The 12,545-nt window shown below is 53.9% G+C and overlaps 1 protein-coding gene across 1 annotated transcript; it reads right to left on the reverse strand.

The window, feature by feature from the left end:
- Nucleotides 1-1,867: 1,867 nt before the first annotated feature.
- On the reverse strand, nt 1,868-12,311 carry Lrrc71 (leucine rich repeat containing 71; the record flags this gene model as incomplete). The annotated part of the gene is made up of 13 exons (XM_048814679.1): nt 1,868-2,147; nt 2,414-2,532; nt 2,868-2,979; nt 4,092-4,180; nt 4,547-4,640; nt 4,813-4,962; nt 5,627-5,716; nt 5,802-5,885; nt 5,959-6,118; nt 6,298-6,366; nt 8,752-8,829; nt 9,042-9,486; nt 12,284-12,311. Coding segments are annotated over 13 exons (1,635 nt in total), but the record flags the coding sequence as incomplete, so codon positions are not given.
- Between the last annotated feature and the right edge of the window lie 234 nt (nt 12,312-12,545).

The raw sequence follows: 12,545 nt of genomic DNA on the forward strand, positions 1-12,545 counted from the left end.
CTGCTTCCTACAGCTCATCCCCAGCCTCCCTCTGTAGAAAACCCTGTAGCAGGTACGGAGCTGAAAACGGACCCCAGGAGAAGGGCTGGGGATTTGAATACTGGAGACCCTGAATTAATCCAGGACCATCCCAGGGGCCACTGCAGCACTGGCCCCTGTCCTCACTCCACATCCCACTGAATAGAATATACACACTGTGCTGGGTGTATATATACATACATATATATATATAAATATATGTATATAAATATATATATAATATATAAAATATAGATATGGAAATGACTGTTTCGCTGTTAAGATAATGTATACTCTTATTTTCTTCCTTTCATGGTTAAGATTTTTTTTTTTTAAGAAAAGTTAAATATTCTTCAATTGTGGTGTGTGTGATTCTTCGAACTACTACCCTAAAAGGCTCCCTTGAGGCTGGCCAGGAATGCAGGGAGGGAACTGAGGCAGCCCCCCTCGCCCTGAAACCTCCACATCCAGGCCTTACCATGTTTTCTCCCAGAGCTGCAGATACCTGCTCCCTGAACAGAGGCTGGGCAAAGTAAGTTATAGTTCCTGCACGCAAAAACCTGGGGCTGGGTTATGGCTCAGTGGTACCGCACTCAGCTGGCACGTGTGGGGCCCTGGGTTCCATCCTTAGCACCACATAAACAGTAAATACAGGTACTGTGTCCATCTACAACTGGAAAAAAAAAAAAAAGGTGCAAAAACATGCTAAACTCAGCTGGGCACTGTGGCATGCGCCTGTGATCCCAGCAACTCCGGAGGCTGAAGCAGGAGGATCACAAGTTCAAGACCAGCCCGGGCAACTCATACCCTGTCTCAGTGGTAGGGGACCCCAGGGAGCCAGTGAGCCACCCTCATTAGACAGCAGGAATATAAAACAAAGTGGCAGCTCATCTCAGGCCTGGCCAGCTCCCCCCACCTCCCATCGACAGCCACGTCACCAGGACTAACCATCACTAACAATAAAGTATGGAGATAAAGATAAGGGCTGAAAGAGGTCCTGGAACTTCAGAGGCCTTGGGCAGGGGTAAAGAGAAGCTGGCCTGGCCGATCAGCATTGCGTATGGTAAGGTGCTCTGTGTGGGAGCTCAAAGAAATGGCAGGTTATTCCTGGAGACGGGCAGTGGGGGCCAATAGAGCAAGAGGGATGCAGGCACTCGCAGGGCCCTATGAAAGCCAAGGCCACACACCAGGTGGGACGGCAGTTTAGGGTGAGTAGAGGCAAAGTAGTGAGGGATGTGGAGCAGGTGCAGGCTACTCAGATGAGGCAGGTGTGTGACCTCTGTACCTTCTCAGGAGGCTCCCCAGAAGCCAGTCCTGTGCTCTGGGCACATTTATTCTCAGTGGAGGTGGCACTCCAGGACAATGTTGGCCCATGCCAGGACCCTCACAGCTGCCTGGTGTCTCTGGTTTCAGTTGCTGACTACCGTGTTTAATGCCCAACCTTCACTGTGTAGGTGTTGATATACTTAGCAATCTCTCCCAGGTGGCTTGTCCAAGACTTCGCACTTTCTTAAACTGGGCCCCGGCCTCTTCCAAACCAAACACGGGGCGGGTCAGATCAGAAAAGCAGGAGGGAGTATGCTAGGGGCCTGGCCTGTTCAGTTCCTCCCCGCCTGTCTGCTCCTCCCTCTCCCACGGATGACGTCCGTCACCAAGCCTAAGTCTTTGCCTCCGACACCAGAGGCTGAATGCAGCTCCTAGCAAAGCACATCTCTTCTGGGAACACTGGAGAGGGAGCGGGCTACCTGGGCAAAACCTAGCCCCCAGGAGCCAGAGGAGTGACTCCCTGGCTGCCTGATGTCAGAGGGACTGAGATATCCCCAGCAGAACTGCAGACTCATTCAAACCATCACTGTTCTGATTCTGAGTATTTCTGGAACAAAGTTTACAATGTCAAAGAAAAGTACAGCAATAGACTGTTATTGGCCCCAGGTCTCCCCTGGAGAGGTCAGTCCACACAGGGCCAGGAGGTGCTTCTGTGGCCGAGGCTCGGGGAAGACTGCGGAGCAGGGCTAGGTAGGGAAAGCCACCACCTCCTCCTCCCTGATCTTGGTCTTGATGGGGTCTCTTGGCAGCATCAGCTCCTGGATCGTAGTATACATGGGACACTGTGGGTCAAAGCAGTTTTTCTAGGAGAGGAAAAGGAAGAGTGACAGCTGACAAGAATGAAAATTAGTCCTCTGGGACTAGTTAATTCTCAGAACTGGGGGTGTCGCCCAGTGGTAAAGGATCCCTGGGTTCAATCCCCTGTACCAAAGCGCCGCAGGGAGGGTCAGAAGTTATGTTGTAATTTAAAAAAAAAAAAAAAATTGGGGACTGCAGACCTTCCTTGGATCAGGAATCAGGAGGGAGAAGTTGCCTGCAGCAATGGCACGAGACAGGGACAGGGACTTACCGCCAGAGACAGCCACAGCAGCCCCACTGGGCCCTTGGACATGCTCTTGGACTTGAACTGCACCTGGTACTGCACTGTGGCCAGGAAGGCCTCCAGCCCCACCTCTGTGATGCGGTTTCCTGGTGGAAAGTACAGACTGTGCCTCTTACACCACCCGCCTCCACAGCCTGGCTCCTCCACTGTTCATCCCCAGACTCACCCTAAGACCACCTTTCCCTGAGCCCAGCCCCCCTTATTCCTTGTCTGAATTCCCTCCACCCTTTACACCCCCTTCCCTCCATCTGCCTCTCAATATCCTCAGCCTCCTCCCTGACCCAGCACTTCCACTCCCTCCCTGGCCCATGCGAGACTCGATGCCCAACTGTGGGAGAACCAGGTACACCCCCAGAGAACCAGCATGGGTACCCAAGCAGCCAACCCCATGGCATGGGGCAGGGGAGGTCGGCAAACATACGGAGGAGGTTGAGGTGCAAAAGGACCTTGTTCCCAGGCATAAAAACCTTCCCATCCCGGTGCTCGACGGGCTCCAGGAGAGGGTTGATCATCTCAGTAGTTTCAGCAACCAGCTGCTAAAGTAGATACTAATTGCAGCAGAGGAGAGGGAAGCTGGTCAACAGGCATTCATTCATTCATTCAACATATATGTTTTGAGGGCTGGGGATGTAGCTCAGTTTGTAGAGTGCTTGCTTCACATGCACAAGGCCCTGGGTTCAATCCCCAGCACCACAAAAAAAGTCCAGGCTCTGTCCTTGGTGCTGGGGACACAAAGATAAATATACTCTCCAGAAGCTCTGTAGTGTCGGGAGCCAGAGAGTGAAACTGGAATGCAGTAGAGCAGAGCACCTAACACAGGTAAGCTTGGAGTGCCATGGGAGCCAAGAGGTGGGGCATTTAGACCAGTCTCGGGGGCCAGGAACAGCCTCCTACAAGAGGTGGCTGGTGAGCTGACACGTGAAGGTATATAACACCTGGTGAGGAACAGGGCCAGCCCAAGACTCCGCAGAAACCAAAGTCTCACTACCTCTTCTGTAAGAGTTTGTCTTGGTGCCAGGGAAGAATCCTAAAGTTGACCGGGTCCTTCCCTGCCTAGACAGTATAGAGCGGTGTTGAGGGAGTCTGAGGAGGAGACCCTCAGGCAGCTGACAGAAGAACTGGGAGGTGCTAAGTTGGCAGCCCATGATGATCGTGAAGCAGGGAGCAGGCTGATCCAAGTTGAGAGGGAAGACCCAGGGGCAAAGGAGAGAGGGTCTGGAGGAGGAGCCGTGCAGAGGTGGGGTGGGGCAGTGTCATGACTGCAAAGTGCCCTGGGAGCTGCTGAGAGGGCCAGAGAGAACACATTTTGCTCCTTACGCAAGTGTGCAAGCTAATGGTGGGGGTGGTGATGGTGAGCGGGTGGCCTTTAGGGAGGCAGCCTCCGTTGGGAAGACAGATCAAGATGTGGACTACTATCAGACAAGGAAAGGAAAGGTAGAGAGGGGGTGCCCAAGTTGGGAGGGGAGAGGGAAGCGCTGAGCCCATTATTCCCAGAGAGCAGGCCCATGGTGGAAAGGGGGAGAAGAGGACCACGTCTGAAGAGAAAGTGGCCGTTGCCACAGTACAGGGCTGAAAAACCCCGTTCTGGGAGGAGCTGGGGGTGGAAGCCCGGGGAAAGCCCAACCCCACCTCTCCGGCAGCTCACCTCGGACTCCAGAAGAATGCTGCGCTTCTCCTTGCTCCCCAGCTTGGTCCCTTTCCCCTTGCTTTGCTTCTGCTCAGGGATGGTGACCTCTGGGCCAGAGAAGGAGCGAGGCTGCACAAAGCAGATCCCTGATACCACCCGCTCCCCAGAGGGTGGACCAAGTGAGGCCCACTATCAGAACTTTGGGTGCAATCAAGGCAGCCGGAAGGGGTCCCTTAGGTGGGTAGAGTCCTTTGCTGAGGACAGGTCCTCAAAGGTCCAGCCCCAAAGAAATGAGCTGTCATGATGTCTGGGCCATGGAGCCCCCCACATCACCCTGCTGTGAGAAGGAAAAAGAGAGAGGGAGAGAGGCAAGACCAAGTCCTGGCAGACACGTCCAGGCCAAGAAGTGCCCTCGCATCCAGCCCAGCGCGCCCTCCCTGCAGGGAAGGGGCCCGAGAGCGCCTCACACTTACTCCCCTTGCCTGACTTGGCAGCGTCTTCTTTCTTGGGGGCTCCTTGTGTGGGCGACTGTCCAGACCCTGACTTCTCCTCCTTCTTGACCACTTCCTGTAGAGGAGGAGAGGAGAACAGAAAGTCCCATCTCCCAGGGAGACGGACAGCAGGTGTGCTGCAACTTGAAAGGCCCCCCTGGGCCTTCTCCCTTCCGACCCTCTGAACAGCACCCACATCCTGCCCTGTCCCCCCCAACACCCGGGCCGCCTGTCCCCGACACACCTACCCCTGGCTTCTCCTTCTTCTTGCTCAGGCCCTTTGGGGCTTTCATCGCCTGCATCTTTTCTGACTTGTCCATCAGTGCAACAGAGGTCATCCCCGGCGCCTGAGCCTTGTCACGGTCTGCTTTGAAGTCCCCATGTCGAGAGGAGGAGGGCTATGTTGACAAATGGAAAGGGGCAGAGGAAGCCACTGGAGCCCACCGGCGGCAGGGAATGGAGGAGAAGCCCAAGCCTGGGTAGCAGTTGGGCAGACAGCACCCCACCCACCGCCCACCTTTCTTCCTAAATGCTGGAAACATTCCCCTGATGTTCTTTCCCCTGCGTTGAGGAGTGTGGGGTGAGAAGAGCAGAGGTATGGGTGGGGATGAGCTGAGAGTCAAGGTAAGGGATCCCATATTGAGGGAGAAACAGAGTCTAGCTTTTCTTGAGCTAAGTGCCAGGCCCCATTCCAAATGCTTTACATGAATAAGCTCATTTAATGCTCCCAATCCTAGGAGATAGGCACAATTATTCCCATTTACAGATGTGAAAACAGGCACGGAGGGTAAGTAACATGTCCAAGGTCGCAGACTGGTAGGTATGTGGCTGAGCTAGATTCAGGTCCCAGACAGTCAATCTAGTATCCTTTCCCTCGACCCATACATTCTGCATTTGGAGCCCTCAGGCAGGGGCCTGGCGAACCCTAGCTAGACCTGTGCGCCTAGAGCTGAGCTTCGGAGAGAAGGACCGTCACAGTGCAGGGAGGGAGGACCGAGAGCGGAGGTCCTCCCAGCTGGGAAGCGGACTCTCAGATCGCTCTGGGGCTGGGGGGCTCCTCACCGATCGCGACCGCTCCTGCGTCCCTTTCTCCAGCAGGAGGCGCCGGCGCTCCACCACCTCGGTGTGTGTCAGCTCGAAGGGACGCAGGACCTGGGACGCGGCCGGCACCGTCAGACGCTGTCCTCCGGGAAGATTTGTGTCGGCCTCCCCGGCCCCAACCCACCGAGAACCCCACCTCGGCCAGCTTCAGAGCGCCCTTGTCCTGGATGCGGTTGTGAGCCAGGGACAGCCAGAGCAGCGAGCGGTTCAGCCGGAGCCCCTGCGGAGGCCGAGCGCTGGTGAGCCGCGGCGCCACCTCGCGCCGAGCAGCCCCCGCGCCGCAGCCCACGCACGTCTGCCAGGTAGCACGCGCCCTGGTCCCCGATGTGGTTGAAGCCCAGGTTGAGCGAGACCAGGGTCCGGTTGCAGCTGTGCAGCGTGGACAGCGCCTGGCCCAGCAGCTGCGCCCCGTGGTCGTCGATGTTGTTGTTCCGCAGAGACAGGTGGGCGATCCTGCAGCAGAGAGGTCGCTGCAAACACGGGTGCCAGGGGCGCTCTTGGGAATCAAGACCAAGGAGCAGGGACTGGGGACTCCTGGGGGAGGTGCTGGAAGGACATGGAAAGGTGGGGGCTAAGATGGCTTGGAATGAGGGACAGAAAGTTGGGGGCGCGGATGGGGCAAGGAACCTCACGGGCTGTCCGGAGCCATGAGCTTGTGATATGACTGCTTCGGCAGCGGATTCCCCTCCAGAGACACTTTCCTAAGGTGGGAGAGATCCAAGAACCAGTAGGTGCCATCGAGGCCAGGCAAGAAGGGGGGTGGACAGGAAGTTGGGATCTCTGGAGAGCAATCAGGAAACAGAGCCAAAGGATACCGCCCCACCCCCGCCCCCATCAGTTTAGAAAATATATGTGATACTTCCTCGGACTAAAAACCCAGGAATGTGGCCATGTGAAAAGGTCATTCCCCAAAGTTGACCTGTGGTAAGGTATTCTCTAAGATGGCCTTCAAAAATCCTCAGTTCCTGGTAGTGAGGCCCTGTGTAATGCTCTCCCCTTTAGTATGACTAGACCCAGTGAATCCCTTAAAATGCACACAATATGACAGAAGCGATGGTATGTCACTTCTGAGTTTAGGTGACAACGATTATGGCTTCCATCTTGGTCCTCTCTGGCACTGTCACCAACTGCTCTCTCTTGAGGACACTCAGACAGCCTCTGGAGAGGCCCAATGAAATCAGTCACATCAACAAGCTTGAAAGCAGATTCTCTGCCTAGCTCACCTTGAAATGACCACAACCAGTCAACAGCTCCTCTTCCACCTCAAGACTGACCCTGAGCCAGAAGCACCCAGGAATCTACACCAAGATGATCTCAGGGACATTGTTAAAATAAATTCTTATCATTTTAAGCCACTAAATTTGGGGGTTACTTTGTTACACGTAGTAATAAATTACTACATGACCCCTATTCAGGGTAATAGCTTTTCAGAAAAAAAGAGGTCTTTTTCCTAAGTCACAACAAAAAATTGAATCAATGTCTAGAAATTTCTCTATTTAAGCATTTTCCAGGATCTTTTTATAGCATCTTCCAGGATCCGTAATATTTTCCCCCTTAGTACTGGGGATTGAACCCAGGGATGCTCTACCACTGAACTACATCCCCAGCCCTTTAAAAAAAAATTTTTTTTTGAGACAGGGTCCCCCTAAGTTGCCCAGGTTGGCCTTGAACTTGTGAATCTCTGCCTCGGCCTCTTGATCCACTGGGATTGTAGACATTCATCACCATGCCTGGCCGTGATCTGTAGTTTTTGCTAAGTCTTGTAGGCTTCCTTGTCTTTTCTCATAAACTGAATTCATTTTTTTAATATTTATTTTTTAGTTGTAGTTGGACCAATACTTTTATTTCACTTATTTACTTTTATGTGGTGCTGAGGATTGAACCTGGGGTCCCGCACGTGCGAGGCAAGTGCTCTACCTCAAAACTGAATTCATTTTTAATTATTTTTGTGCTGGCATGAATTATCCTTGCATAATAAATTCCTATGGTTCTTTCTTTGCCAGCTAAAGTGTTTCTAGTTCCCATGATGGAATGAAATGTATGTTTCTTTTCTTTTCTTTTTTGTACCTGGAATTGAACTCAGGGATGCTTAACCACTGAGCCACATCCCCAGCCCAGCTGAAATGTGTGTTCACAATGTGCTACACAAAGACTGCTGGGAGCCCCACTGAAGAAGACAAAGTCCAACGGCTGGGGTTGTGGCTCAGTGGTAGAGCACTTGCCTGGCACGTGTGAGGCACTGGGTTCAATCCTCTGCACCACCTAAAAACTAATAAATAAAAGGTACTGTGTCCATCGACAACTAAATATGTGTATGTATAAAATTTTTAAATAAAAAAAAGAAGACATAGTCCCCGTCCTCAACAGGAATGTCCATCCCATCCCCAAGAGGAAGTCATGGCAGCTCTGTGTGTATGTAGCACTGAAGGGAATGTTCTTTGAAGCAAGAAAAGTCAAGGGTGCTGTGGAAGCCTTCTGAAGGGGCCAGCAGCAGAGTGAGAGCTCTCCTTTGCACACCAAACCACACCTGGAGTCACACTAGCTCACCACACCCTCACCCCTTGCCACCCCATCCTCACTCCTGCGCCTTCCTGTGCAGGAATGCCCCTTCCTAAAGCCTGGCCTGGCTTGCACCTAGTCCTCCAGGGCTCAGCTCAGTGTCACCCTGGAAGGCAGCCTTCCACCTCTTCCTGCCCCTCACTCATAAGGTGGGTGGGCTTCTTCCTGCCACCCCCAACCACCCCTCCCCCTGCACAGTCCCTACACTGCCCTGCAGTATTTATTCCTGAAGCCTAATCGTGGGCTAGGGAACAAGAGAGATGGCTTGGAAGGGTAGAGGGTAGCAGGACTGGAAGAAACGGAGTGAGGTCCAAAGTTTGGGCTGTTTGGATACTGGTGTAGGCTGAAACAGGACTTCTTGTCCGTTGGGAGTTTCCTGATCCAGCACACACTGACAGAGCCCTGCTTTCCCTGGGATGCCACCCAGGCATATGAGGGCTGGGACTTGCGACTTCTGCACCCAAACTCCCCATCTTGGCCCACCCAGCCAGACTCCCCAGGCGTGGCGGCCTCTCCCCAGTGCTGACCTGAGCGTGGATGAACAGAGAGGCAGGAGGGCGATGAAGGTGGTCAGGGTATTATCGGTCAGCCCCACCTTCCAAAAGCTGAATGGGCAGGAAGAACAGAAACAGCTGGAGGTCACCTGCTGAAACCCCTACTCACAGTCCTTCCAACCACACCCTTCCTTGCAGTCGTCCCCTCCCAGTTTCCTACAGTCCCCGGGGACTTCAGCAGCCCTCTGCTCTCTCTTCCAAGCCACCAGGAGCCCCAGTCTCCATAGCCCTCCCCGCCCCCCCTCCGTCCCCAGTACGCTCACTTGATGGCCTGCAGCTGGCTGAGCGAGGGCAGACATTTGGAGAAGATACCCAGAATCCGGTCCTCAACCTTCCAACCTGCGAAGAGAGAGGAGGAAGGTGCCGCGGGGCGGGGCGCGCAGGGACGGGGCGCGCAGGGACGGGGCGCGCAGGGACGGGGCTCACCGCNGAGCCCCTGCCCTGGGCGTGCACAGACACCCACGCCACCTGCGCCCGCGCCTTTCCGTCCCGGTGCGATGGGAGGCTCGGGATGGACGGTAGCCCTGGCAGGCACCTCTGGGCGCCACGGCCACTCACCTGAGGTGGGTTTTTCTGACATGGAGGCCGAGGCGGTGAAGGTCGGGTGGGGGCGGGGGCGGGTGACAACTTTGGGGAAGTCTGTGTAGCCCAGTCTCGTGCAGAGCTCCGCGAAATCAGTCTCCAGGACCCCTGTGCACTGGTACTCCTCTGCGGAGGGGGAGAGCGCCCGCCCTCAGGCTTCAGCGCCCGCGCACCCTTAGAGGGCAGCAGAGAGCCTCGACCCCTCCAGGGACCGCCCCCAGGCCCGGGTTCCCACGCCCTCAGGCCTCCGGGTGGCGCTGCTCTTGAGACCGCGGTTTTGGTTTGGTTTTTGTATTGAACTGGACCCAGGATCACTTAACCCCTGAGCCACATCCCCAGCCCTGTTTACATGTTATTTAAAGACAGGGTCTCGCTAAGTTGCTTAGGGCCTCGCTAAGTTGAGGTGGTGAACTTGCGATCCTCCTGCCTCAGCCTCCCGCGCCGCTGTGATTACAGGCGTGCGCCAACGCGCCAGGCCCCAGACACCTTTTGTGTGCTGGTTCCTTCCACTCACCCCCTGGGCCAAGGAGCTTCCCTGGGAGAGCGGTGTGCTTCCTTCCACAGGGTGTCCACAGCCCAGGCTCCACCCTGTCTTCCTTCCCTGCAGGGACTGCTGTGGACACTCACATAAGTCCAAGCCTTATGTGAAATCCTGTCCCCCCCATCCTCTCCCTTATATGTACAAGGAGGTCTAGCAGCGCCGCATGCTTGTTTAACAAACACTGTATGGCATTCCTAGTGTTCCGTGCTGTTCTAAAGGCTTTAGAAACATTAACACATTCCTGGGTTACATTAATTCAGATATGTCCACCTTGTCTGTCCCGAGGGCTCTGCAAACCTAAGGTGACTGAGTCCCCATGAGATCCCTGCTGTTTTCAGTTCTCCCAATGGATAATCCAGGAAGAAATTCATGGAGATGGAAGAGATGTCCCTACCACGTGCCACCAACCTGGAGTCCCACGGCAACACCATCCAGGCCAGTAGCAGCAGGTGCTGCTGGAGGGAGTGGGGGGACGCTGAAGGAAGCTGAGGCTGACCTAGAACTTGTCATCCTTCTGCCTCAGCCTGACTAGTGGCTGGGATTGGAGGGGTAAGCCAGGAGCCCGCCCTACCTGGGATCCCATCTTTAGAGCTGTTTTTAAAAGTAAGCCCTGTTATAAAGACCAATGCCGAGAACAGTTGAAAGCAAGTGGCGAAAGCAAGAGCTCACAGCAAGGAGACAAAAGGATGTGAAAGGTGCCCTGGAGGGACTCCTATGGCCGAGCAGTAGGTAGGGTGTGGAGGGATAGTGCAGTGCGATGCAGAGAAGTTTGAGGCTCCTGGGTTCAGTGGGGAAGGGGTGAGAGAGACACGTTGTCCCTAGGCACAGGCAATGTCAGCCCAGTGCACCAAGTGCCAAGAGAAGGCATAGGGAGGTGGGGGTGACCCCATCAGACAGCCTCTCTTCATTCCCAGGCTGAAAACTGTGCGGAGGGCAACCCCTTGCTTCATTATACACCGTATCTCAAGAACAGAGATCATCAAACTTTAATCTTTTTACAAAGCACCAGGTAGACAGCCCGTTAAAACAGCTTCCTGGGTCCCATCCCCGGAGATTCTGATTACATGGGTTCTCCCATAGAATTTCAAGTGACAGGGCTGGGGATGTACCCCAATAGAAGACAGCTTGCTTGCCTAGCATGTGACAAAACCTTAGGTTTAATCCCTAGCACCCCCCCACACCCCACCAAAGGAAAAAGATAAAACCAACCATGCGATGGTAGAAATGCATTTTAGTCAATGGTACCCTACTAGAGGGTGATGATGGCTCCTCTCCTCCTCCCCTCCCACACCCCTTCTTCATGCTCCATAAGGACTTTGCCTTATAGCTTCTTGAAAAATAGAAGCTATTGGATAGGATTTTCTCTAAACCTATATACCTTCCTACATCAGCCATGGCACCCTACCCCATTTGAGCCCCACATCTGCCCTCACCAGAGCACAACAGGGTGCGACCGATCATGGTAACCTTGAGAAGCGTAACCCATCCACTCCTCTCCACCATTACTGCCTCCCAACTACCCCTGTTCCTGGACCGGGCTGTCTCCTAACCCATCTCCCTGAAGCTCTTCGCTGCCCCTTCTGCTCTATTCTCCATATAGCAGCCGTGTGTGTGTGTGTGTGTGTGTGTGTGTGTGTGTGTGTGTGTGTGTTTAATGTAACCAGGGGATCCTATCCTATCTCCTATCTTGTGTTCCTTTCTGGAATATGCTTCTTCTCCGGCTCTCATACCCCCTCCCCTAACCCCACAACTAGCTCTGACAAGGAGATGGCACCTGGCAAGGTTAGACCATCAAGGCCTTTCCCAAGTTGTTTTACCTCCATCCCAGGGACAGCAAGTCCCTCTCTTACAGTAAAGCTGTCAAATTGTATCAAGGAGCCTTCCAATAAATTCCCTTTTGTGCTTAATTAGTTTGGGTTGGGGTTCTATCACTTGCAGCAGAAAGAGGACCTGTGAGGAGGGATTCAGGCATCCCCAGGCTGCGCCCCCGGGTCTTGTATCCTCTTCCCGCCCAAGAGGGTCCCAGAGGCACCAGCATGTGGGGGAGGGGTACTGGGGATTGAACCCAGTGGTTCTCTACCACTGGGCTACATCCCCGCTCTTTGTTTTACCAACAACACAACTCTAAGTTGTTAGAGGCTGACCTTGAACTTGCAGTCCTCCAGCCCCAGCCCCCTCCTTCCGAGTCGCTGCAATTGCAGGGGTGCGCCAAGCTCCTGGCTTTTACCATGTTGTTCTGGTCAGCATCCCGAACTAGAGTGGGATCTTCAAGACCACGTTCCACTGACCACCTCCCGAGCCGAGACTCGGAGCCCAGCGAGGCCAACCCAGCCACAAGTGGCGGTGGAACGTTCAGAGCCGCCAGCCCCGCCGCCAGCGTACCGGGGTTTTTGGGTTCCTCCTCGCCCAGAGGGATTCACTAAGCAGTTAAAGATCATGCTTAATAGCCCTCTGATATAAGGAAAAGATTATATTTAATGTATTTGAATATCCTTTTCCCTATCATGCTTAACATTTCACAATTCAGGAACTTAATTGGTTTGCAAAGGTACAGGGGGAAATAAAAAAAAAAATAAAGATTTCTGGATTTTATAGGTAGTACTTTCTTGCCCCCTACTGGAAAATGGGAGACTGACACACTAGA

This window comes from Marmota marmota, unplaced genomic scaffold (assembly GCF_001458135.2).
Source record: "Marmota marmota marmota unplaced genomic scaffold, marMar, whole genome shotgun sequence".
In the NCBI taxonomy this organism is placed as follows: Eukaryota; Metazoa; Chordata; class Mammalia; order Rodentia; family Sciuridae; genus Marmota; species Marmota marmota.